General features: G+C 48.5%; 1 protein-coding gene across 2 annotated transcripts in view; it reads left to right on the forward strand.

The window, feature by feature from the left end:
• LOC116945726 (enhancer of mRNA-decapping protein 4) overlaps nucleotides 1-25,095 on the forward strand; it is a 33,579-nt gene extending 8,484 nt beyond the window's left edge. The window contains exons 11-30 of one of the 2 annotated variants that reach the window (XM_076069566.1): nucleotides 341-419; nucleotides 944-1,133; nucleotides 4,815-4,881; nucleotides 5,684-5,784; nucleotides 6,469-6,568; nucleotides 8,757-8,952; nucleotides 9,440-9,507; nucleotides 9,889-9,994; nucleotides 10,111-10,736; nucleotides 11,149-11,256; nucleotides 12,412-12,594; nucleotides 12,723-12,756; nucleotides 13,109-13,289; nucleotides 14,384-14,539; nucleotides 14,782-14,897; nucleotides 16,553-16,718; nucleotides 18,841-19,027; nucleotides 20,112-20,340; nucleotides 20,926-21,089; nucleotides 21,670-25,095. In XM_076069566.1, coding sequence (XP_075925681.1) covers nucleotides 341-419; nucleotides 944-1,133; nucleotides 4,815-4,881; nucleotides 5,684-5,784; nucleotides 6,469-6,568; nucleotides 8,757-8,952; nucleotides 9,440-9,507; nucleotides 9,889-9,994; nucleotides 10,111-10,736; nucleotides 11,149-11,256; nucleotides 12,412-12,594; nucleotides 12,723-12,756; nucleotides 13,109-13,289; nucleotides 14,384-14,539; nucleotides 14,782-14,897; nucleotides 16,553-16,718; nucleotides 18,841-19,027; nucleotides 20,112-20,340; nucleotides 20,926-21,089; nucleotides 21,670-21,859 — 3,247 coding nt within the window. In that variant the 3' untranslated portion in view covers nucleotides 21,860-25,095. The remainder of the gene's footprint in view (nucleotides 1-340; nucleotides 420-943; nucleotides 1,134-4,814; nucleotides 4,882-5,683; nucleotides 5,785-6,468; nucleotides 6,569-8,756; nucleotides 8,953-9,439; nucleotides 9,508-9,888; nucleotides 9,995-10,110; nucleotides 10,737-11,148; nucleotides 11,257-12,411; nucleotides 12,595-12,722; nucleotides 12,757-13,108; nucleotides 13,290-14,383; nucleotides 14,540-14,781; nucleotides 14,898-16,552; nucleotides 16,719-18,840; nucleotides 19,028-20,111; nucleotides 20,341-20,925; nucleotides 21,090-21,669) is intronic. The other variant, XM_032960229.2, reaches the window with a different exon arrangement.
• The last annotated feature ends 1,421 nt before the right edge of the window (nucleotides 25,096-26,516 follow it).

Genomic DNA, 26,516 nt, shown 5'->3' on the forward strand with positions numbered 1-26,516 from the left:
TAAATATCATAAGTAAAACATGTATTCATATCCGAAACAAGAGGTGAATTCTGTGGGAGAGTAAACCCACAGCATTTACAATTCTCCATTTACAATTCTCCAACACCCCGTTGTGCTGAACTAGTAATGAATGTTTTACGTGGCAAACCTTACTAATTAGTAATGACGGATTTAACGACACATTTATATTTAAGCGATTGAACCGCAAAAAAACCTCTATTATGGATGATATTGGTCGTAAAAGCCTAATACGTGTTAAACAAATACTATTTTTTGCCAAATTGTTTTGCCAAATGGAACCGGAAATTTAATGGTGATGCCTTGGATCTCTGTGTTGCAGATTCTCACCAGACTCGGCAATAAAACTGAGCCTTGATATCACCGCCCAGTACTTGGTTCTTTCAGACGTGCAGCGCAAGGTAAGTCCAACACGTGCACAAGCTTTTATAACAATGTGGTAAATTTGACACAATTATGTGGGGTTTTTTTCCATGTTAACAATATTACCGTGGTGTGCAGTGTTAACCCTTTTCCATTCCGAGACATCTGCAGGTTGCAGGGTGTGTCCCGTTCACCGCTGAATCTCGGAACGCACAAACAGTTTCGCGTTAGTTTTATTTAGAGAGGCGTAGCGCTGCTGTTTTTAAAGACATTGTACTCACCGCAGAGAACTGTAGCGACACGACCGCACTCTACGATAGCTGGTGCCAAACTGTGCCACACACCCTCCTGCGTGGCCTAGTGGGAGCCTCGGTACTACATCTTCTGACCTGAAGATTCTCATTCCGTTCCAATAACATATACATACGTAATCGTTATCACGTACGTCCTTGGAATGGAAAAGGGTTAATGTGTTGTTTAGCACGTAAGTTTTCACTGCCACTAGTAATCTATGTGTGGTTACAATGAAACAGTGTTATTTGCTGCTGTTGTTGTTATGCAGGTGCTGTATGTACTCGAGCTAATCCAGAACAAGGATGGACATGCATACTTCAGTTCGCTGGCTGAGTACCTGCTCACGCACCCCATGCTGAGCTTCGGCATCCGGGAAGTGACGCCGCATCGTGCCGGCCGGCAGAGCGAGCACCAGGAAGATGGGGAGGTGGACGCCGCTGGTGTGTGGGTGTGCACTGGTGTGTGTGTGTGTGTGTGGAGTGGTAGTGTAGCGGTGAGCGCGCCTTTGTACGAATCTTGCGACCAGAATTCGATTCCCGCTCACGGCCAACACCAGTGATGATTATCTGAACCGTTCCTGCATCGCCTCCTATAGGTCGGCTTAACCTCAAATTAGTACCTGGTGCGGTGTGTAAATATCGCCACTGGGGAGACAAAGGCGGTTGGGCATGATGCTGGCCACCCGCTCCTTTGTATGCCATGCTGGCGTTTATAGGTGCTCGCTAACAGCACTTGTCCCAACGGTCACTTAAAGTTGTTTGGGGGGGGATCTTATATCGTGGGTTCTTATATCGTGCCTTTATTGTAAGGCACTTCACAACAATTCTAAAATTGTACATAAGATGATAGTGGAAATAGGTTTTACCCTTTTAACTGGCACAAAAACTGACACCTTTATTCAAGGCATCATGTTTGCAATAACCACATCACAAGCAGTCAAAATGCAAACAAAAAAGACAACTCTGATAATAATATGTACTGTCCTTGAATTTGATTGGTCCACACCCAATACGGCTTTTCTTAGAGCCTAGTCTCCATTGGTGTTGAACCAGAAGATGCCAAAAGGCGTACAACTCAAAAACAGCACACTATCAGAGTATTGAGGGCTCGGGGTGAGCATTTATATTATGAGACCTCCTTTGCCAGTAACAAGATATAGAAATAGGTTTTACCCTTTTAACTGGCACAAAAACTGACACCTTTATTCAAGGCATCATGTTTGCAATAACCACAACACAAGCAGTCAAAATGCAAACAAAAAAGACAACTCTGATAATAATATGCACTGTCCTTGAATTTGATTGGTCTACACCCGAGACGGCTTTTCTTAGAGCCTAGTCTCCATTGGTGTTGAACCAGAAGACGCCAAAAGGCGTACAACTCAAAAAAACAGCACACTATCAGAGAATTGAGGGCTCGGGGTGAGCATTTATATTATGAGACCTCCTTTGCCAGTAACAAGATATAGAAATAGGTTTTACCCTTTTAACTGGCACAAAAACTGACACCTTTATTCAAGGCATCATGTTTGCAATAACCACAACACAAGCAGTCAAAATGCAAACAAAAAGACAACTCTGATAATAATATGCACTGTCCTTGAATTTGATTGGTCCACACCCGAGACGGCTTTTCTTAGAGCCTAGTCTCCATTGGTGTTGAACCAGAAGACGCCAAAAGGCGTACAACTCAAAAACAGCACACTATCAGAGTATTGAGGGCTCGGGGTGAGCATTTATATTATGAGACCTCCTTTGCCAGTAACAAGATATAGAAATAGGTTTTACCCTTTTAACTGGCACAAAAACTGACACCTTTATTCAAGGCATCATGTTTGCAATAACCACAACACAAGCAGTCAAAATGCAAACAAAAAAGACAACTCTGATAATATGCACTGTCCTTGAATTTGATTGGTCCACACCCGAGACGGCTTTTCTTAGAGCCTAGTCTCCATTGGTGTTGAACCAGAAGACGCCAAAAGGCGTACAACTCAAAAACAGCACACTATCAGAGTATTGAGGGCTCGGGGTGAGCATTTATATTATGAGACCTCCTTTGCCAGTAACAAGATATAGAAATAGGTTTTACCCTTTTAACTGGCACAAAAACTGACACCTTTATTCAAGGCATCATGTTTGCAATAACCACAACACAAGTAGTCAAAATGCAAACAAAAAAGACAACTCTGATAATAATATGCACTGTCCTTGAATTTGATTGGTCCACACCCGAGACGGCTTTTCTTAGAGCCTAGTCTCCATTGGTGTTGAACCAGAAGACGCCAAAAGGCGTACAACTCAAAAACAGCACACTATCAGAGTATTGAGGGCTCGGGGTGAGCATTTATATTATGAGACCTCCTTTGCCAGTAACAAGATATAGAAATAGGTTTTACCCTTTTAACTGGCACAAAAACTGACACCTTTATTCAAGGAATCATGTTTGCAATAACCACAACACAAGCAGTCAAAATGCAAACAAAAAAGACAACTCTGCTAATAATATGCACTGTCCTTGAATTTGATTGGTCCACACCCGAGACGGCTTTTCTTAGAGCCTAGTCTCCATTGGTGTTGAACCAGAAGACGCCAAAAGGCGTACAACTCAAAAACAGCACACTATCAGAGTATTGCAAACATGATGCCTTGAATAAAGGTGTCAGTTTTTGTGCCAGTTAAAAGGGTAAACCTATTTCTATATCTTGTTACTGGCAAAGGAGGTCTCATAATATAAATGCTCACCCCGAGCCCTCAATACTCTGATAGTGTGCTGTTTTTGAGTTGTACGCCTTTTGGCGTCTTCTGGTTCAACACCAATGGAGACTAGGCTCTAAGAAAAGCCGTCTCGGGTGTGGACCAATCAAATTCAAGGACAGTGCATATTATTATCAGAGTTGTCTTTTTTGTTTGCATTTTGACTGCTTGTGTTGTGGTTATTGCAAACATGATGCCTTGAATAAAGGTGTCAGTTTTTGTGCCAGTTAAAAGGGTAAAACCTATTTCTATATCTTGTTACTGGCAAAGGAGGTCTCATAGTAAAGATGATAGTGGTTAAATTAAAGAGTGGGTCATGAAAAGTGGTGGTGTGGGGGTAGGTCGTACCGACAGCCAGATTCTGGTGGCTACGCTACATGCCTGAAATGCAACACCTTGGAGGCATTGAGGGTTGGTGGTTCACGCACAATCATTAAACTCCCCCTCTCTCCATGGGCGTTGAGTTCACCGTCTCCTGGCTTGCGCAGGGTATGATGGCAAGTGGGTTCATTTCCATCTGTACGTGGATTGAGTGTTGCCACCCCCCATCACCTGTGGGTTTTCTCCAGATACTCCCGCTTCCTTCCTCGTGTATAAACACTCATCAGTGGAGCTGGGCAACATCCCAATATGGGACCACAGAGCTTGACAATTTTTATTCGCGCCGATTACGGCTTCTCCCACTTGTCCGTGGTTTATCGTGCATCTGAAGTACTCTTTGAATCGTTCCTTCTCGCAGAGAGCAAAGCTGTGCCCATTACAAACTCTAAATGACGATGCCTTGGAGCTTTCGCAACCCGGAAAGGACTGTGGCGATGAGAATTTTCGATCCCGCTGAATTTTTGGAGAGGCACCTGACTACAAAACACTGCTTCTTACCTGTTTGTAACGTAATTATCTTTCACATTTTTGTAGAGCGTCATGGGATGGTGCTGCACATATTTGTCTGGTTAGGCATGACACAGTAAGGTGCGGTTTGTCATAAGCAGGTGTATAAGCATCATTCTACTCTGCTACTGAAAATTACAAATAGTGGCACGAGTGGGTTTCAGCGGTCAAAATTATTTACTTGTCCAGCAGAGCCACCCTGAGTCGTATGACTTTCTCAGGAGGGTCCTGCTACATGGGTTTTTTTGTTCTAAGATGTTTGCAGTCAATTAATCAGTCTTTAAAAATGTGGGAGGAAACTGGAGCACCCGGAGAAAACCCACTTGTGCAAAGGGGCAACACGCTATCTCTGTACAGATGGAAACAGATGGCAATTAGTACACTTGTTGTACGGCCCTCTCCTGGTGAGCCTGACCTGTGCGGTGATCCACGGACGCTGGTTGACCTGTAAGATGAATAACTTGTGACAAAGCTGTGCGTTATATCCTCTGCCAGACGGTGTGGAAGATGAGGCAGAGGTCACTGGCGGCGTGCTCATTAAGATCAACTGTGTGCACACAAGGTAACAGTCACAAAGTGTGAACTTATCGTTCTCAAGAAAAAACATTTACAGTGTTGATGAATAACCTAATGTGGTGTTTTATTTATATTCTTTGGGTCTTTCAGTAAAGTCACACAGATAAGTTGAACCTATCTACGTGACTTTACCAAAAGACCCGAAGAATATTAATTCCTGCACGAAAGCTTTAAGTTGATTCTAAATGTTGGAGGGAAAAACCGGAGAAGCCGGAGAAAATATACGCCATGTTTTATTGTTAAGATTTAAATCTGAAGGTTAATGTCAGCCACAGTTGGCATGTGTGTGGACTGCGTGGCTTTTTCACGACCACATCTTTAGCAGATCGGTTGAGTTGGTAGGATGGATTACCTTTTGTGTAGATTATGTTCAACTCATTGACCAACCATAATTGGGGGTATGCTTAGTTGAACTCCAAGATGATTTGCTGTTCTACACACGCTCTTTTGTTTAATTGAAATGTATGTGGTGTGTGTGACTGTTAGAGCGAGGAGTGATAGTGTCGCGCGCCACCCTACGAACACGGCGATCTGGGTTCGATTCCCTCTCGTGGTCAAACAGTGATGATTATCTAAGCCAGTCCTGGGCCTTCCCTAGGTCGACTCGGCCTCACGTTAGTACCTGGTGCGATGTGTAAACATCGCTATTTTGGAGACAAAGGTGGTCAGGCGTGGTGCTGTCCACCCACCCACTCGTGTGCCATGCTGGCCTTCATAGGTGCTTGCGAACAGCACTTGCCCCAACAATCTGTTAAAGGCTACACGGGGGATGTTTGTCTTTGTGTCAGAGCCCTGGAGAATGTGCAGATTCTCTTCTGCCCTCCCTCCACGTCTGGAGCCGCTCCTCCGGCGCTCTCAGTCTCCAGCTCTGCTTCGCATGAAGACATGGGTAGGGCTTGCACCGTCAGTCATTTGGGCACTCACTGTCAAGAGGTCATTGTGGCCAAAGAAAGCCGTTGATGCCACCACACTTCACCAACGCTCAAATACCCTCTGCTAGATCCTACAGCTGCTGCACAGAAAACCTGCAGCGACCTCCAACATCTGCCCTGATATCTCACCATCTGCTCTTCATAGACTCACACAGAGACACATAGACTCGCATACACTCACACATAGAGCCATAGAATTGCACACAGATCCATAGACTCACAGAGAGCCATAGAATCACAGAGAGCTATAGACTCACACGGAGACCCACCATCTGCCCTTTGGCCTTCTCTTCCCCGAGGTCGCTGGACTCGTAGAGACCGCTCCAATTCCTGTCTCAGAAATCGGTCCTTCCATCCCGATAGGTCATATCTACAAAACTCCCCTGCCACGTTCTCTTCCAGACTCCTGCATTGCTTACTCTGTCTTGCCATGGAACCCCAGAAAACTGTCCCTCTAGACACCTCTACTCAGAAACATCTTTCCATTACACAGCAAACAAGAGTGAGGGCCGAGCTTGACTTTTAACGAGCCATTTGTGGTTATCGTTGGCAATGCGTCTTCTGAGCTGCCCGTAACAATGTGAGGAACGCAAGGGCGACCGGCTGAGATTTTGTCCGCGAGTGCTTGGGATTTTTTGCAGTTCTGCGGGACCGGCTCTCGGACATCAGCTCTGACCTTCCCATCGAAGAGAACAGCTCCCAGTCATCCGACTTCCAGCGCACATTTGATGACAACCGCAGGTAAAGTAAGCGAATATAACGACGACGACGACGACGACAACAACAGCGCCACTGAATTGCAGCTTGAAAATAGCGTTTTCTGTTCGCTGCTTTTGTTGTATGATCTGGTACAGTTTTTGAGAAAAAACGATTTTGCTCGTCTGACGTAACGTTATTGTGCTTGTGGCTTCGTTACGTTCACCCGTTAACGTCGGCTGTTCAGAATCAGAATTGTAATTTATCCTGGAGGAATCCGATGAGCTATGAAGCTCTTTTTCGCAGATGTCCTGTAGGGGCGGGTCAGCAAGTTACAGTAACAAACACTACAAAAAACGATAGGAGTGCAAAATAGAGCAAAGGTAAGAAAATCACTAAATGTAATTGAATAGAAATAAATAAAGTCTATACAGTAAAACTTCCTTATTTCGCTATTTGATCAAGCGTAATTGGGGATAATTTGAAACGGCTGCACTTTCGGCATATATTACAGTATTAGCAATTCGCCATGAGCCGTATTGTCGTACCGAATGGTCCAATTTCGGTGCGTTACGACCAAAACAATGACTCAGTCTAGTGGCGGCGCGCGTGGTGAGCGTTAGTGCAGACCTTTTGTTGCTTTTGGACTTTACCTTGTTTATGCAATCTGTGCAAGCCATCCCTCTCAGAAATGTCGTCCACACCTACATCAAGAATTAATAGAAACAGAATGAAGTATAAATCCCTTAGTCTTGGAGACGAATCGAGAGTTTTCACCTGCAGCAGTGCTGGTTACTGATGATAAGTGTTACTTTTTTGTGAAAATAATTTTTGGGAAACAAATTAGGATTTTTTTTTTATTGGGGCAGGAGGCAGTGGGGGGGGGGGTACCATTGTACATAAACCCTTGTCGAATTAACAAGGGTTTACTAGACTTATGCCCTCCCGCACTTCAGATTAGCATGGTTGGCTGCATACAGTGCGAAAGAAGTTAAACATACATTCCTTTCGATTTTTGTAATTGTAACACATCCATCCTTTTGCGGTCCATTATCAGTCATTTTCTTTCAGTCCCATTGAGCCAAGAAGCTCTCTTTCAATGACGACCCGGCCACAACGGATGAGCACGTTACATGGGAAGGGAGGGCTTAAGAGAGGACGGACTGCATAGTGCACGGCTGATAACAACGGTAGCCAGCACGTTACATGGGAAGGGAGGGTTTACAAGATAGCATAAAACAAAAGCAGGGACATTTTATAAACATGACTAAAAAAATTATAAAATAATAATGATCAACCAGAACTATGTACAATGGATATCTAGCGAGCGATTCAAATGTAACATTATGCATGACACAAGTGAGCGCAACTGTCATGGCGTTTATAACGGCACGAAGTAGCATTTGCGTCTCCTATTTTGAATTAAGTTGTTAAAAAAGTGGCGTTTTAAAGCTGCAGTTACAAATGTCTTCGCTGATGGCATTTGCAAGTGTGATAGTAGTAGTCCTCAAGCAATGCCCTCAGCAAATGTACTGTTATTGTCATTTCCATGTGTTCGTTTTCTTGCATCGCTAGCCATATTGTGCATCTTTATTCACCTTATTGTACCGTGCATTTGCGTTCAAGATAACTCGCTTGTGTTAATGCTCCACTTCACTCATTTGTCCATCGAAACCTTATAATACAGGAGGTGTTAACCTGTGCAGACACGACGTAGGGACACCTATTGCAACGGATCCAGTATTGCAGCCATATTTGTGATTTGTAACTTTGATAGTTCTTGTGTTGCCTTGGTGTAGTCTGGGACTTCATCTTCTTTGGTTCTTTCGGTAAAGTCACGTAGAATGAGAATAAAATAATAAATTGATAAAATAAAATAACACAATAAAATTCTCACGACGTTTCGGCCACAACACAAGCGGCCGCGTGACTTTACCGAAAGAACCAAAGAAGATGAATCCTTGCAGTCACGAAAGCTTTAAATCGAAATTTAGTCTGGGACTGTTTTTCTTGTTGTTTTGCTCCGTTGCCCACAGCTTGCATTTGGTGTTGACAAATCAGCAAAAATTGATGTACTTATGCAATTTGTATTTATATACATGTATTGTTTGTCATTGTAACTTTTGCTAAGCCGCCCTTAACTGGACAGCCGTGAAAAAGAGCTTCACAGCTCAGCGGATTCCTCCAGGATCTATAAACAATCTTTATTCCGACGATGGCTTTTTGGGTACAGGGACGACATCCTGGGAAGGGTGGACCTGGGTGGGGGCGCCGCCCTGCTGAGTCCTGGACTCGGAGGCGGCGCGGGAGAGCTCGCCCGCCCCGAGGACTTCATGTCTCCGCTCACGCCGGCGGGGGCCCTGCCCGACGACGCCAAGTTGCAGCTCAAGACCCCCGACGACTTCATGAGCAGCTTGGTCCCCAAGCAGGTGCTGCCCTGGTTCACAATAGCCACCAAACTAGCCACCAACGAGCCCCCGTCGACTCTCTCTGGCTCTGTTGCTTATAGATTAGTTGGCTGTCGTGTGCCTCTGTGGCTACGTTGGCTGACGTCTACTCACTTAACATTGATATACCCGCTTATTTTAATTTTGAATTCCCTTGTGTATCTGGTGCTCCGTGTGAAAGCCACATCTAAAAGCGTTCGTGAAATAAATAGATTAGTTTGGCAAAAAGCACAAAGCCAACTCGAGGCCCAAAACCACATGGAAATGAGTTAGAGTTTTAGCCCTGTGATGATGTAATATTACAAAATTAAAATATTTAAAAAAAAAATACTTGTGGCATAACAAACGTGAGATCAACCAAAAAAATAAAGACTCTATTGGGTTTACCAAGCATGTATTAGAAAGATGATGGGTAGATCTGAATGTTTTCTGTTTTACAATTCCATCAAACGCACTCCTTGTGTTACAGCTGGGGCTTGGCTCTCCAACGGGCAGTGGCAGTTCTCTGACTGCAGTGACGATGATTGGAAGCAATGTGTGAGTAGTGCCTGTCTGCAGCTCTCTCTTGTGGCACACATTTTGTCTAACAGACTTCATGGCACTGGCTGTAGGAGGCGGCTTGATATTTGTAATTTCTTGTGACACGCTGTATCGAAAGTGCTCGCAGTCTAAACTAACGACAACTTTGGGGGATTTTGATTTAAAGCTTTCGTGACTGCAGTAATTCATATTCTTAGTTTTTTCGGTAAAGTCACGTTGAAGGGAAACAACAAAATAATAAAATATATAAAAAACAATAAATATGAACTTTGGGGGAGTTTAACATGTAGGCTTTCGCGACCAATATTCACAATAAAGGTTTTTTGAGGTTAGGACGCGGTGCATCGCTCGGCTGACGTCATCATCCTTGTCTTGCAGCCTTTCTCAGAGCCCCCTCATGTCACCGGTGAGCAGCATGACGCTCACCCCTGGCAGCAGCCTGCACAGCTCTCTCAGCATGCCTCCGGGGGGCCCACACAGCGGGGTGAGTGACGCCGTCGTGGCTTTCTTGTTTTCCCACGCGCCGTCGGCCTCGTCCGCGCGTTGACAGCGTGTGATGATCGCGCTGGCGCGCCGTGTGCCTCTTCCCCCCCCTCGCAGGCCTCTCCCCTCGCCATGGCCGACTTGACCAACGCGTCTCCTCCGCGAGAGCTCCGCTCGCCCGACGTCATCTCCTCGGCCTCGTCCAATTCCACCCTGCCCCAGGTCATCCCCGAGGTGGCGTCCGAAGCTGTGCAGAGGGGCCTGCGGGACTCTGCCGAGCAGGGCGCCCGCCTGGGCTCCCCGCCTGAGCAGAGCGGCCTTCTTGGGCAGGCGGGCAGCCGTTCTCGGTCCCCCGACGCCCCTAGTAGGGGGTCGTTTGGCTCGATGGATGCACCCCCTTTGGATGCCGGACCTCGCCTGGTCTCCCCACTCGGTCAAAGCAGCTTGGGGACCGTCGCTGGCCAGCGTCAGATGCCCGACAACGTGCTCAGGGGCAACTACAGCCTCGGTCGGCATTCTCCATCTGAGGCAGGGGCGCACCTCGCTCCCTTGGCCAGGCAGGCCGCCCCGGGCCAGGTGGTCGGGCCGCAACGGGCAGCCGAGAAGGAGGATCCTCCGCGGCAGCTGTACGGGCAGCAGCAGCAGCAGCAGCAGGAACAGCAGCAGGACGCCGCTTCCACCAGCCCCGCGTGGCCGGCGGCTCCTGACCTCACGCGCGAGACCCGGAGTGGAGTCAAAGTCAGGTAATTCGGCACCGCATCGTCGGAAGGCTCCAGAGTTGAAACGGCCATTCGGCAGGATCTCCCCATATCCACCCACGTACTTTTCCCTCCTACCTCCCAAACGATACGTACGAACACTCAACAAATATCGCATCCGCCCCCACCACCGCCGGTCAAAGTCAAAAGTTGTCATAATGAGCGCAGCGAGCCTTGCGCGTTGCGCGGTGCAACTGTGGGGAAAATAAGACGCGAACCATTCCTCATCGGTGTGACGCCGCCCCGCTGGCCCGGCTGCGGTGGCTCTCGGGCCGCGCTAGAGCTGGCGGATCGTTCGCGGAGGAAACACGGTCGGCTCCACGGTCGGCTCCACGGTCGGCTCCACGGTCGGCTCCACGGTCGGCTCCACGGCCGTTTGTGCTTTTTGTCGCTTCAGCTCGGACGAGGACTTGGCAATGCGCCGGCAGCGAGCGTCGCCATCGCGCGAGCGCCAGCACCTCACGGCGGAGCAGCAGGAGAGTCAGGACGCGAGCTCGGAGCACAGGTGCCTCCGCGCAGACGCCCCGCCAGCTGCCGCGTGTCGCGCTGCCATTTTAATAACGCTTTATTATTCACCGTGAGGGCCAGTCGGTTATTATAATTTATAATAGTTGACTTATTTATCCAGGAGAGCCACGCTGAGTCGTAGGACTCTTTTTTCAGGAGGTTTCTGCTACCTGGGGTTTTTATTTTCAGAAGTTTTCAACCAATTAGTGATGAGTCTTTACCGAGGAAAACATATGCACGTGAGGGTGCAACGCTGTATCCCCATACTGATGGAAACAGATAGTAGGTCCGTACACATTTTGCCTGTATATTTGACGCCTATATATTTGGCGCGTGCATGTTTCTCCGTGGTCGCGTGGATTTTCCTCCAGGTCCTTTGGATTTTCCCTCCACATTTAGAATCAACGTGCGTTCAGGATATTTGGCCACTGTAAATTTCCACATGGTGAGCCACTTCGTTGAGCTATCATAGCCAGGTTGCTTCTGAAAAAGACCTATATAGCTCAGTGGGCCTTGCCTGGTAAAATAAACAAATGTTGCTTTTTCTCTTGGTAAGCACTGTGCTACACGCTTACCGGTCACTTTTCACTCTAGCCTGACCAAAGTGCTGCACAGCTTGCAGTACTTGCTGCTGCAGGTCTAACATGTGTTCAGTATGTGGTGTTTTCTTACTTGTAACATATATTTGTTTAATGTATGGCAGCACCTGTGAGAATCCCCGATATTGGTGCTGTGATGCCTGGACACGGTAGTAAACTCGTGCTGCGCCAAACGCACTGTGGTACTGAGAGCTCTCCTCATCCCGCCGTGCGGTGAGGACGGTAGAAGGTCATCATCGCTAAACATGATGCGCTGCCTGCACCAAGACCTGATGTAGGCAGTGATGAGAAGGAAACTGGCACTGTTTAGACACACATGTAGGATGGATAACATCAGGAAAAATGGAAGGGACCGGAAAGTCGAGGAAGACCGAACAGAATGGCTTGAGGACAAGAGATTTGTGCCAGAAAGATGTACACTACTTGAGCATAATGGCAAAATCCAGAGGAAAGTGGAAACAAATGACAAAATGTGCAGTGGACACCTGAGGGCTATCTGCCCATGGATCGTGATGATGATGATGAAACAAAGTCTTTCCTCTCCCCGTCATCAGTGATCAGGATGAGGAGGTTGCCTTCCTGTCATCGCCCGCGGGCGTTGTGGCCGGCGCGGGGGCGGCCGGCATTGCGGGGCCGCACCGGGGGCCTCCGTCTCAGCCGGGCTTCCGCGACCAGAAAGGCCGCGTGTCCCCTCGCCTGTCTCCAAAGTCGCGACGCAGGGCCACCCGTGAAGAGAGGTGTGCCACCCCAGCTCCTTGAGCAGCGCGATCAAGCAAAGCCATGCACGAGAAACACATTCACTTGAATAGGGCGATGGTCTCCATCTAAAAGTGTATGTTTTGTGTTTTTTTTTTGTACTTTGCAGTGAAAGAGCATCTCATCCATCAGCTTCTGACCAGGTGGGTGCATACATTTCATCGTTTGTTAAGTCGCTGATCGCCTCTTGGCACTGACGCATTGAAAGGTGCGCGCATGCAGTACTCGGGATTAGTCGGTGAGAATCAGCATCTTGACTTATCCTGGAGGAATCCGATGAGCTATGAAGCTCTTTTTCACAGATGTCCATAGGGGGCAGGTAAGAAAGTTGCAATAACAAACAATCCAAAAAAGCGACATGAGCGCAAATTCAGGGCAGAGCGGCCTCCTCTAGGTGCCGGTAGCACCGTTGACACTCGGAGGCCGCATTACAAATGCTTTTTTTCTGGAACGCCCGTGGGTGTAATTCGTCCCCGCCGTGTCTGGTGAGTCCAGGCGAGGGAGGATGGGCAGGCGGCCATGCTGGCGTGCTTCACGACGCTGCAGACCAAGCTGGCGGCCATCTGGAGCCGGCAGGAGGAGATGATTCACGGGATGGAGGCGCGAGAGGAGGCGCTGAACAACGCCCTCTTGAGCCACATGGAGGCCTCGCTGGCCAAGTCTCGAGAGCAGGACCGTATCCTGCGTCGGGGTGCTGCCACGTCACGTCCGCTTCAAGTGCACACCGTTCGTTTAGTCCTCACACAATGAACGTGTAGCCATGCCTCGAGCGTCGATTCATTCTAGCCTGCGTTTGCTTCATCAGGGTGACGGGACCAATGGTCGTGATTCTAATCCTCATGTACGGGAGTTGGGTCGATTGCTAGTTTTTTATGAGCTGGGAGTTGACCCATTTGTTGAAGTGACCCAAGTTTATACACGAGTTTGGGAAGAGAGGCCAGCAGTTGATGAGAATAAGCAGAAAGATATTTTTTTTTTCCTGCAGTGTGATGGGTGGGTGAGTGGGTGGGTGGATCGATGGGTAGTTGAGTCCGTGTTGTTTTGACCTGCGGTATCATGGGTGAGTGGGTGGGTGGACGAGTGGGTGAGTGAGTGGTTTGGAGAATGTGAATGTCGCGGTTAGAGCATTACGCTTTGAACCCGATTCGATTCCCGCTCACGACCAATAACAGGGGCAAATATCTGAACCCATCCCGGGCCTCTCTTCGGTCGACTCGGCCTCAAATAAGTACCTGGTCTGTTGTGTAAATGTCGCTACTGGGGAAACAAAGCCAACCGGGCGTGGTGCTGGCCACCCACTTCCTCCTGTGCCGAGCCAGTCTTCATAGCTGCTCATTAACAGCACTTGCCTCAACAGTCTGTTAAGGCTATATGGGGGATCTTTCAGTGAGTGAGTAATTGAGTGTGCATTGTTTTGATCTGTACTGTGGTAGTTGAATTATTTTTTATTTTACCAGGTAAGGCCCACTGAGCTATTATAGCTCTGTTTCAGAAACGACCTGGCCACAAGTAATAGCTCATCAAAGTGGCTTATGTGGATATTTATAGCAGCCAAATACCCAATGCACATTTCTAAATGTGGAGGGAAAACCCGGAGGATCTGGAGAAAAATCCACACCACCACCGGGAGATAGAACACGCAAACTCCAAATGTACAGCAGGGGTCAGCATCGAATCTACAACCTCCTGCTTACCAGGCGAGGGAGTGAATTGTCGTGCGAAGGCCGGACAGCCCTGCTGGAGAAGTTGCTCCCTTGACGTGTGACCCAGAGACCTGGTTCACCGCAAAGCTGCAGCAGCACGAGGACCGCGAGCGAGCGCTGCAGCAGCAGCTGCAGCACAACCTGACGCAGGCCATGTCCGGCGTGGTGGCAGCCCGCCTCGATAAGGGCATGCGCGACGAAGTCAAGAAGATCTTCCCCCAGGGTGAGCATCGTTCGTCCGCTCGCACGACCTCACGCGCTACTCTTTCCCGCGCTGCCTCGGCACGGCCACGTCTCTGGGCGATGACTGTTCCTGGGCTCTGGGAGCCTGTTGAAGCCAACCAGGGTCTGGTATCGCTTCACGTGTTATTCACGCCCTCGCTGTTGAATGCTCGCTTGGACTTTTTTTAAGGTGTGGGGTGGAGCGATGTGTGATTGGCGGGTAAAAATCCCCCTTTATCTCAGCGATCGCAAAAGCGGTGGAGCCGTTGGCAGCACAGCTGACCAGCACGATGGCAGCCAAGCTGACGGCAGCAGAGGTCTCCACGAGAGACGGCATCGCCAAGATGGTCAAGGCCAAGGTGTGTACCTCCTCTATCCTGATGGGCGCCCTGGTACAATAAAAGCAGACTGTGATGGAATCACCGATCTTGCTGATGTTAGCTAATCGAATAAAGGGGGAATATCACACAACTGAATTTCGATTTAAAGCTTTCGTGACTGCAAGGATTCATCTTTGGTTCTTTTGGTAAAGTCACGTAGAATGAGAATAAAATAATAAATTGATAAAATAAAATAACACAATAATATTCTCACGACGTTTCGGCCACAACACAATGAAGGCCGCTTGTGTTGTGGCCGAAACGTTGTGAGAATATTGTGTTATTTTATTTTATCAATTTATTATTTTATTCTCATTCTACGTGACTTTACCGAAAGAACCAAAGAAGATCACAACTACTTTATCAAAGTATTGCTTGTCAATGAAACGATTGCCAATTATTTATATTGCCAATTATTCTATTGCCCATGAATTGCAGTGAATCGACCGTTTCAAGATCGGTGCCAGATTGACTGAGCTGAATCAATACAAATTAACCTCGATTCACGATCCACAGTACCATATATTGGCAAAGACATGCCCCTTCGGCCAACATCACACCTACTTCCATATATGGGCAAATCTCTCATCAGTGATTTTGTCAGGTGTCTGATATTGTATTATAGCATCAGCAGGTGCACTCACGCTTAAGGGATACAGGAGGGGGGGGGGGCTGTAAAAGCACCACAGTGACTTAAACATGAATCTTTTTGCAGTGAATTTATTGATTTTATTCGTTTACGTGGGAGGGAAATATTCGTCCCTGAGTGGTTTTACTAGAACGGCCCCGTGGCGTTACCGCAGTGAAAAAACAGGAAGTTACAGCAGCGAATAAATCATAACGTATATTTAACTTATTTCGCACCGTACATAGCCAACCGTGCTCATCGGAGCTGCGGACACACAGTTCCAGACACTTTCGAGGAGAACAACATTTGGCCCCTGCACCACTCAAGTAACACTGGCAGCTAACACAGAGATATAGCACAAACTCGCACGTCGGCATATGAATCGTTTGGCGGTAGCCCGGGTCACCGCAAAATATTGGTGGGCCGGGCATAGTTTAAGGTTTTTTTCTGGCAGCGTCGCTGGTACTACCCTGTCTGTCGGAGGGCGACGCTGGGAGCGATGATGATGACGATGTCGATCCCGCCAGCACGACCGTGACCGCCGGCCGTACCAAGACAGCGCCTGGTGCGCCATTGCCTCCAAGTGGTCTCGCTCCCAAAGACAAGGGGGGTGGCCGCCCCCGTAAGAAGCAGAACGTGCTGGGGAATGACCAGACCAGCATCCCGATGTACTTTCAAAACAAGCAATAAACAGCCATTGCCACGCACAAATCCCCAGCAAGCCCCCCTTTTTTATGGGTGTTTTGCGTGTGTTATTTCCATATTTGGCGTGCGTATCGGGCTCAGTGACATCTCCCGTCTTCATAAGCCTTCTGGTTTCGGAGTTATGGAGGTCTTGGCACCCCCAGGTCACGATGGTGACCCGGGTCACCGCCAATCGATTCATATGAGAGATCTTCGATGAAGGAAGGAGTTTAAAATGGTCAGGGAATGAGCTGAAAGCACGAAGCTCGTGAACTTGACTGTGAACACCGCCCTTGTTTTTCCACGCGCGTGACTCTGCCAGGCAATTTCGGATGCGATCGGCAAGGCAGCAGCGGAGTGCCTCCAGGGCCCTATGCAGGTCGCCTTCAGGGAGGCCTTCCAGGGCTCGGCCGCCCCGGTGTTCGACCGCGCCTGCCAGGCCTTAATGCAGCAGATCAACGAAGTGTTCCACCGCGGCACCCATGAATGTCAGTGGCCCTCGTTACACACGCAGACGCACGCACACACGCAGATGCACACACACGCACCCGGACACAAAGACAAGACAAAGGTTCCCCGTATAGGCTTAACGAACTTTTGGGGCAAGTGCTGTTTGCGAGCATCTATGAAGGCCGGCACGGTACACAAAGGGGGTGGGTGGCCAGCACCGTGCCCGGCCGCCTTTGTCTTCCCAGTAGCGATATTTACAGAAGGCTCCAGGTACTCATTTGAGGCGGAGTTGACTAAGGGGAGGCCCGGGACAGGTTCAGATAATCGTCACTGATGTTGGCCATGAGCGGAAATGGAACTCGCGTAGGCACCTATATATACTACCTCTCGCACACACGCGCACGTGCGCTAATTGCGGCATACTGTTTGATTGCCAGAAATGTGCGCATTCTGCATGAATCTATTTCTATTGTGTTAATGTTGAATATCCACACACACAGCCTTTTTATTCCCTGTTGAAATCTGTTTTAATTATAAAACTGGTTCTGTTGCAATAAGTTTAGCCCTTCCACTTGTACCACATCTGCCAGAGTTGCGAATGTATCTGCTATGGGCCTTGAGGTCGCCATCTCCTGGTTAACCATGATATGGCAGTAGAGCAAGTGGGTTTATTTCCATATGAAAATTAAACCATTTTATTTTACCAAGTGAAGCCCACTGAGCCGTTGGCTCTTTTCCAGAGGCAACCTGGCCACACGTGACAGCCCATCAAAGTTGCTTACCATATGTTAGAATTTCAAATAGTCAAATCTAAATACAGTCGACTCGATTAACTGCATTCTGCATAATCTATGCGGTTTACCCATTTTGCGGATTAACCGCACACCTGAGATTTTGACATAAATTAATAACTCATGAATTTTCCCTTAAAGCCAATTTAACAATGTAAAAATAAATTTTGATTTAAAGCTTTCGTGACTGTGAAAACCACAGCAAGAAAAGTTTCTTGCTGTGGTTTTCACAGAAAATTTTCTTGCTGTGGTTTCCACATCTGATGATGATTGCTTGTGTTGCAGGTGAAACGTCGTGAGAATTGTATTGTTTAATATTTTTATTATTTTATTATTTCCCTTCTACGTGACTTTACCGAAAGGTCCAAGAATGAATCTAAAAATAGTTATACATTTTTATTCTTGGAAATGTATAGTGCAAATTACGTGCTTAAAACGTACAAATATGTGCTCTGGTTAATCCGAAATCCATGTGATCGCCTCTACAGTACAGTCGTTGCATATCTATACAACAGTGGGTGGAGTTTGATTGGCATGGCTCTGCTATTCTTTGTTTTGTTAATTGAGAAACCATTTTTTTTGCTTAAACTTAACTTATACCTATAATTGTGGTTCTTGGCATAGAGATCCACGGAAAAGGTTATATTCTTAGATTATCCGCGATTCTGAATTATCCGTAGCCGGCCTCCCCGTCATTAGCGTGGATAATCGAAGTCTACTTTCATGTACAGGGATTGAGTCGGCCCCAATCCCCTGCACTCGTGAGTTCTCCTCCCTGGTTATTCTGTTTTCCTCCCATGCATCATTTAACCGTTCGTTAATAGAATAAAATAAACACCCACTCTAGGACCACAGAGCTTGGGCCTTTGTTGGCACTGGTTTTGGCTATTGTGGAAAGAACAGTGCGCGCGTTGGAAATTCCGCAGACTTTTTTTTTCCAATGTCATTTGAACGACGCTGTACTCGCGTGAAAAAAATATTCTCAAGCGTGAATAATAATTACAGCTTGTATTGAGAACCTTGCCTAAAATCGCAAGGCACTCTACATTAATGATAATGGGCAGGGGTGTTTTGGTGAGAAGTGGCTCAATTAAAATAAGCAACACCTTCTGAGAGAGGAATAATTTTTTGGCGGAAGGATTCGAAGATCCCAACCTAACCGGACTCCCTGACACAACCTTCAGTAGAGCGTTCAACATTCCGGGTACTACAGAAACAAAGGCCCAGAGAGTCCCACAGTCCGGGTACCATGGAAACGAAGGCCCAGAGAGTCCCACAGGACCGGGTTCCACAGAAGCCAAGGTCCGATCGCCGGTGAGCTTCGTTCTTGTTCCTTACAATATGTGCCTGCTCGTTGCCACGGTTTCAGACGTGCAGCAGCTGGAGAGCCACCTGGCGGCGCGGAGGCAGGCGGACCAAGGTGCGTTGGAGGGCATGGGCACTCAGCTGCAGCAGACCCTGATGGCCATGCAGGCCTCCATACAGCAGCTGGCACCAGCGCTGTCTGCCAGCGTGCACACGGATATACAGGCGCAGATGCGTGACGTATCATGCAGGTAGGTGGCTACAGACAAATCAAATAGGTCGGTGCGGTTCACCATGAATTGACAAGTTCGACGATGTTCCCGTGTGTGTGTGTCTTTGTGTTCATTGGTCAACTCAGCCACAAATGAGTACCTGGTGCTGTGTGTAAACATCGCCACTGGGGGAGACAAAGGCGGCCGGTCGTGGTGCTGGCCACTCACTCCCTCGTATGCTGTGCCGGCCTTCATAGGTGCTCGCTAACAGCAATTGGCCCAGATGTCTGTTAAGGCTGTATGGGGGATCTTTTTCTTGTATGTATCTGTACCCCAATCTTTGGCTCATGTGGAATGAATTCTGTGTATTGTCTCCTGTGTGTGCCCCTTTGTGTACCCGTGTGTATACTGAGATAAAGCCTCGTGTAATCTGTGTGTCTCCTGTGCGTGTGCCTACCCATGCGTGTATGCTCCGAAGGTGTGCAAGTAACCCCATATGTGCGTGTACCCGCATGTGTGTAACTGCGGGGAGTGGTAGCGTAGCGGTTAACGCGGTGTGCTATGAACTCGGTGACCCGAGTTCAATTTCCACTCACCGCCAGCACCAGTGACGATTTTCTGAACTGGTCCTGGGCCTCCCATAGGTCGACTCAGCCTCAAATGAGTACCTGGTGCAGTGTGTAAACATCGCCACTGGGGAGACAGTCGGCTGGGCATGGTGTTGGCCACCCGCCCCCTTTAGTGCCATGCCAGCCTTCATAGGTGCTTGCTATAACAGAACTTGCCCCAAAAGTCTGTTACAGGCTATACGGGGATCTTTGTCTATGTGCATGTACCCGTGTGTGTGTGTAACCGTGGGTGTGTGTGCACGTGTAACCGTGTGTGTGCGTGTAACCTTGTGTGTACTGTGTAACCTTGTGTATGTAACCATGCATGTGCATGCACCTGACCCGTGTGTGTGTAGCCGTGTGTGTGTGTGCGCGTGCGGGATGTAACCGTGTGTGTGCGTGCACCAGTGTGCATGCACTAGTGTGTAACCGTGTGTGTGTGTGTGTGCGTGTGTGTGTGCAACTTAGTGTGTGTATGTGTATAACAGCGCGTGTAACCATGTGCGTGCGTGCAGCCTGCAGGAGGGCCTAACGGGGACGGTGCGCCGGGTGGTGCGTGAAGAAATGGCGTTGGCTCTGAAGGAGCAGCACGCGACCGTGACCAACAGCATCATGCAGGCTGTGCGCTCCGCGGCGAGCACGCCCGTGCCGTCCGCGCACCACCCCCCCATCGACTTCCGTGTGCAGCAAGAGCACATCATGCAGCTGCTGCAGCAGGGACAGATTAACCAGGCGTTCCAGCAGGTGAGGACAAGCGACCGACCGGCCACTCCCCGCGACGACGATTTATTTGACGTGCGATTCTCGCCCTCGATGCCAATTTGCAGTGTCGGTAATCTGTGGGAAAGACAAATTTTGATTGGGTCGTAAGTTTCAAGTTCGTTTTTGTGCAACTAGGTGCGAGAATGCAAGACGCGTGGATATATAGTCTAATTTACAAGAGTGACCCGCGTCACCAAAATGACAAGCAATCAAGGAGGAAAAACAATCGCGTTACGGGAGGTTCAAATCGAAAACGGTGCAATAAAAATTGATCGCACAGCACACACTGTGCTTGGGTGTGTGTGAGTAATCAACTCCGACTCAAATAAGCACCTGGTGTGGTGTGTAGTAAACATCGCTACTGAGGAGACAAATGCGACCTGACGTGGTGCTGGCCACCCACCCTCTCTGTGTGCTGTGCTGACCTTCATAGTTGCTCGCTTTACAGCACTTGCCCCAACAGTCGATAAAAGTTATGGCGGGGGAGGAGGGGATCTTGGTACTTTTGTGCGTGCGTGTCGCGCCCTCCCAGGCAGCTCACCCCTGCTGTCTCTCTCCCGCGTTCAGGCTCTGACGGCCGCAGATCTGGAGCTGGTGCTGTTTGTGTGCGAGACGGTGGACCCGGCGCAGGTGTTCATACCTGGGTCGTGCCCCCTCACGCAGCCTGTGCTTCTGTCGCTGGTGCAACAGCTGTCGATGGACCTCGCCGTACACACCAAGACCAAACTCCGGTGGGTGTGCGCTGCCCACCCTCCAACCCCCCCCCCCCCCGACTCCCCCCCCCCCACTCCCCTCCGGCTCTTCGTCCTGTTTCTACGCCTGCCCGTTCGCTGTTGCTACTGCTCTGAAGGGCGCTGCTCTCTACAGTGCTTGTAACGCAGCCTTAGCCGGCGAATGTGCAAACAACGGAGGTTGTGGTGCGGCCTGCAGTGAAGCAGCAAGACTATAGGCCGTGACATACTGAAGTCACGGCCACATTAAAAATATATCACTCGATTCTGCAAAATTCATCATTGCAATTAAGCCTCACACCTCTGTCATCAATTGTTTGCTCTCAGAAAGGTTTAGAAGCAGTATTTTTTCGTGCACGACACTCCGTGTAAGAGGCATACAGTATGCAAAAATAAAGGAGCTGCTTTAACTCGGTAAATAGTAAGACAAAAAATTGCCTGGAAATTACTCGATTGATGAACGCAGCAACCTCACCCTCTATCAGGGCTCCCATGAAAAAGAGTTGACACTCAGTGAAGCGTTCCTAGGCAAACACGCACAACGATAATAATAATAATTCTGATCTCTTTCCGCGTCCAGGTTCCTGGAGGAGGCGGTGATGTCTCTGGACCCCCAGCACTCGATCACGCGCGAGCACTCGGCCACAGTGCTGGTCCCCGTGCAGCAGAAGATGCATGCCTTCCTCGCCGCCGATCAGCGCGGACAGTTCTCCAAGCAGGCGCGCATCCTGCTCATGGCCGTCGGCTCCCTTCTCAACCGCCACTCCTGACCCCCACCCCACTTACCGCCACCCTCCCCGCCCCACTACCCTCACCACCGCCTTCCCCGCCTCGCCACGCCCCGCACACAAACCCAGCTCGCTCACTCCTTTCTTCCCCCTGCAGTCCCACCCGACTGCGGTTAACGAAACGTCGTAGTTCTGCTCACGAGCAAGGTCGGGTTTGGTCAAGTTTGTTTTGTTGAACCCGGGTGAGACCGCGAGAGACCAGGGTAAGAGGTCTCTCTCGCAAGAGTGTCCCGAGCAGTGTCCTGCCGTCCATTACCCAGGGGGTGGCTGCGTCAAGGGGAATGTTTTGTGTGGCTCCGTCTCCAATTTCACGGCTCACCGCCCTGACGTGACGTAAAGATTATTTAGGATTGAGAGAGCACGGCATCACGCGACAACCAAAGGGCTTCCTCAAACTCCGTGGTGGCGAGATGTTTACTCCCTCGTCTGTTATGTAGGAGGTACGTGGGTTCGATCCCGACTTTTGACGCCTGCTGCTGTATATTTGGAGTTTGAATGGCTGTCTCGCCGTGGTCGCGTGGATTTCTCTCCGGGTCCTACAGTTTTATCCCTCCACATTTAGAAACGTGCGTTTCGAGTATTCGGTTGCTATCAATTTCCACGTGATACAAGGGACTTAGTTGAGCTATCATTTGTGGCCAGGTTTCTTCTAAAAAGGAGCTATATAGCTCAGTGGGCCTTACCTGGTGAAATAAAAATAGTTACTCTTTGGTTCTATTCGGTAAAGTCACGTAGGTAAAAAATAAAACAACAAAAATCACGACGTTTCGGCCACAACACAAGTGGCCTTCATCAGGTGAAGGGACCGTACTGTCCAGAGGACAGCGTTAAAGCTTCAAATCTAGAATGAAAATAGTTGAAAATGTTGAGCTACCATAGGCGGACTCGCACGCCCTTGTCTTCACAGCAGCACGCGTTGTTGAGTGTCGCTGATCAACCAGTTTTCCTTTGTTGTGGAAGATGTGAATGTTGTTGATGCCGTTCATGTAGGTGTCTATACAGTGAGGGAAAAAAATGATTTGATCCCCTGCTGATTTTGTACGTTTGCCCACTGACAAAGAAATGATCAGTCTATAATTTTAATGGTAGGTTTATTTGAACAGTGAGAGACAGAATAACAATAAAATCCAGAAAAACGCATGTCAAAAATGTTATAAATTGATTTGCATTTTAATGAAGGAAATAAGTATTTGACCCCTCTGCAAAACATGACTTAGTACTTGGTTCCAAAACCCTTGTTGGCAATCACAGAGGTCAGATGTTTCTTGTAGTTGGCCACCATGTTTGCACACATCTCAGGAGGGATTTTGTCCCACTCCTCTTTGCAGATCTTCTCCAAGTCATTAAGGTTTCGAGGCTGACGTTTGGCAACTCGAACCTTCAGCTCCCTCCATAGATTTTCTATGGGATTAAGGTCTGGAGACTGGCTAGGCCACTCCAGGACATTAATGTGCTTATTCTTGAGCCACTCCTCTGTTGCCTTGGCCGTGTGTTTTGGGTCATTGTCATGCTGGAATACCCATCCACGACCCATTTTCAATGCCCTGGCTGAGGGAAGGAGGTTCTCACCCAAGATTTGACGGTACATGGCCCCGTCCATCGTCCCTTTGATGCGGTGAAGTTGTCCTGTCCCCTTAGAAAAACACCCCCAAAGCATAATGTTTCCACCTCCATGCTTGACGGTGGGGATGGTGTTCTTGGAGTCATAGGCAGCATTCCTCCTCCAAACATGGCGAGTTGAGTTGATGCCAAAGAGGTCCATTTTGGTCTCATCTGACCACAACACTTTCACCCAGTTGTCCTCTGAATCATTCAGATGTTCATTGGCAAACTTCAGACCGTCATGTATATGTGCTTTCTTGGGCAGGGGGACCTTGCAGGCACTGCAGGATTTCAGTCATTCACGGCGTAGTGTGTTACCAATTGTTTTCTTGGTGACTATGGTCCCAGCTGCTTTGAGATCATTGACAAGATCCTCCCGTGTAGTTCTGGGCTGATTCCTCACCGTTATCATGATCATTGCAACTCCACGAGGTGAGATCTTGCATGGTGCCCCAGGCCGAGGGAGATTGACAGTTCTTTTGTGTTTCTTCCATTTAAGAATAATCGCACCAACTTTTGTCACCTCACCAAGCTGCTTGGCAATGGTCTTGTAGCCCATTCCAGCTTTGTGTAGGTCTACAATCTTGTCCCTGACATCCTTGGAGAGCTCTTTGGTCTTGGCCATGGTGCAGAGTTTGGAATCTGATTGATGGATTGCTTCTGTGGACAGGTGTCTTTTATATAGGTAACAAGCTGAGATTAGGAGCACTCCCTTTAAGAGTGTGCTCCTAATCTCAGCTCGTTACCTGTATAAAAGACACCTGGGAGCCAGAAATCTTTCTGATTGGGAGGGGGTCAAATAATTATTTCCCTCATTAAAATGCAAATCAATTTATAACATTTTTGACATGCGATTTTCTGGATTTTTTTGTTATTGTCTCTCACTGTTCAAATAAACCTACCATTATAATTATAGACTGATGATTTCTTTGTCAGTGGGCAAACGTACAACATCAGCAGGGGATCAAATACTTTTTCCCTCACTGTACCTGATGAGGTTACAATCGGGTGGTTACCAGGGGTAAAAAAAGCATTGCCTCGGTTCCATGGAACCCTTAATGTTGAGTTTTTTTTGCCGAAAATGCAGTCGCGTCTGATTGGGAACACCGTTTTAAAAATTGAGCATCTTGCTCTGCTGTGAAAACCGAAGTGCTGGATAGGTCAGCCGACTTGGCAGGATATGTGCATCGCCGCATGTAGGAGCGTTCGGGGGGCGGTCTGCGATCGCTCGCTCGCTCAAAAGTCGAAGCGTCGGGTGGGTGACTTCTAGCGGTAGTCGAGCCAGAGTTACAGGTCCCACCTGCGTCACGTCAAACTACATTCAGACATCCCCTTCCACCCCCCCCCCAGCCTTGAGCTCTCGTTGGCTTTGGCATTTATTTTAGTCTTCGTGGTCAAGTCTTGAGCGTTTTTGAGCGACAGGAAGCCACCCCAGTTTTATACAGTCGCTCACGTACGAGCTGGCGTGTGCTGCATACGTTTCTTGTTTTGTTTTATAAGCTAGTCGCAGTTTGAAAACACGTAGTGCTCTGTTACCACTGATTTTGCGTTTGGGTTCAAATATCTGCACTGTTGTTTTCTTTTATTACGCAAGTAAAGTGTAATCGCGTCAAGGACTGATGTGTGTTCTCGGAAATCCTGAATGAGTCGGTTCCCATAATCCTCTGCCCCTCTCCCACACTCTCCGTTGATCGACCACGACTCTGAACGATTCCACGTTGAGCGGCGCGAGCGGGGAAGCGGCCGGGATGACCAAACACCGGATAATCCTCGGAATGCAACAGCAACAGCAGATGGCGAGGCATTCAGTGAATCCAAATAGATTTGGAGATCGGTTGAGGTATGACCGCGATGTCGTAGCGAGTGGTGGGACGACGGCGTTGAGATCGCTGTGCGGGTCGGCAGAGCCGTCCTTCGGGTGACGGCGAATCGGGGCGATCGCCCCGGCCCCCACGCTTTGGAGCGGGGGGGGGGGGGCGCGTCTGACCGTCACGGTGTCAGATGTAATACTTCTGGTTTAGTTTGAAGTCATTGGGGAGGGGGGACCCACGCGCTGTGATTTGCCCCGGGCCCCATTCCCCCCTGCCCTCCCTATGGACGGCCCTGGGGGTCAAGGTGAGGTGAGGCAGGAGCCGCGCGTGAGATGGGGGGAGTGAAATGAAATCGCGATGGGGGACACAGTCGGGGCCGCGTTGCCCACTGAAAGTAGTTCTGTCAGGGGCCCGACCTGCATCGCTCCGGTCTCCCACTTGTCCCGAGACCTCAGCTGGAGTGGGTGATTGAGCACGTGTGAGTGGTTGAAAACCACGCAGTGGACATGCTTCAGTTGGTCATCACCACGGGGATTCGTCATCCCGGGCTGCGTTAGTTCTAAAATGAAATGTTTTTTTTCGTGATCTCTTGGCGCTTGTACACAAGTGCGTTGGCGCACATAGTACAAAACGCCCAAATAACACTTTCCTGAATATGAAACGATGCGACATTGTGGGCCATGTGGCGTCTTTACCATCTGTGCCCATTCGGTGATGGTGGTAATCGGGCCCAGGAATGCATTCCGACGTGGATCGTGCCTTGTGCTGATAAGAACAAATCTTCCCACAATGCACTGTGCAAACAACTTTCTAATTTTACTTTTAACATAAATTAGTTTATCATTGAGTAGTAAATACTTTTCGATTTAAAGCTTTCGTGACTGCAAGGATTCATCTTCTTTGGTTCTTTCGGTAAAGTCACGTAGAATGAGAATAAAATAATAAATAAATAAAATAACAATAATATTCTCACGACGTTTCGGCCACAATACAAGCGGCCCTCATCAGGTGAAGGGGACGAGACTGTCTGGAGGACAGCGCTATTTTATCAATTTATTATTTTATTCTCATTCTACGTGACTTTACCGAAAGAACCAAAGAAGATAGTAAATACTTCTTGATTATTGAAGGGTTATCTGCTCCGACTGGACATTTGTGGCAAAGTGCTTCATAGTTCAAGGGATTCCTCCGGAATAAATAACGATTCTGATTATATTCAATAGCTA

The sequence above is a fragment of the Petromyzon marinus genome, chromosome 25 (genome assembly GCF_048934315.1).
Source record: "Petromyzon marinus isolate PM22_M1 ecotype Great Lakes invasive population chromosome 25, UKy_Petmar_22M1.pri1.0, whole genome shotgun sequence".
Taxonomy (NCBI): domain Eukaryota; kingdom Metazoa; phylum Chordata; class Hyperoartia; order Petromyzontiformes; family Petromyzontidae; genus Petromyzon; species Petromyzon marinus.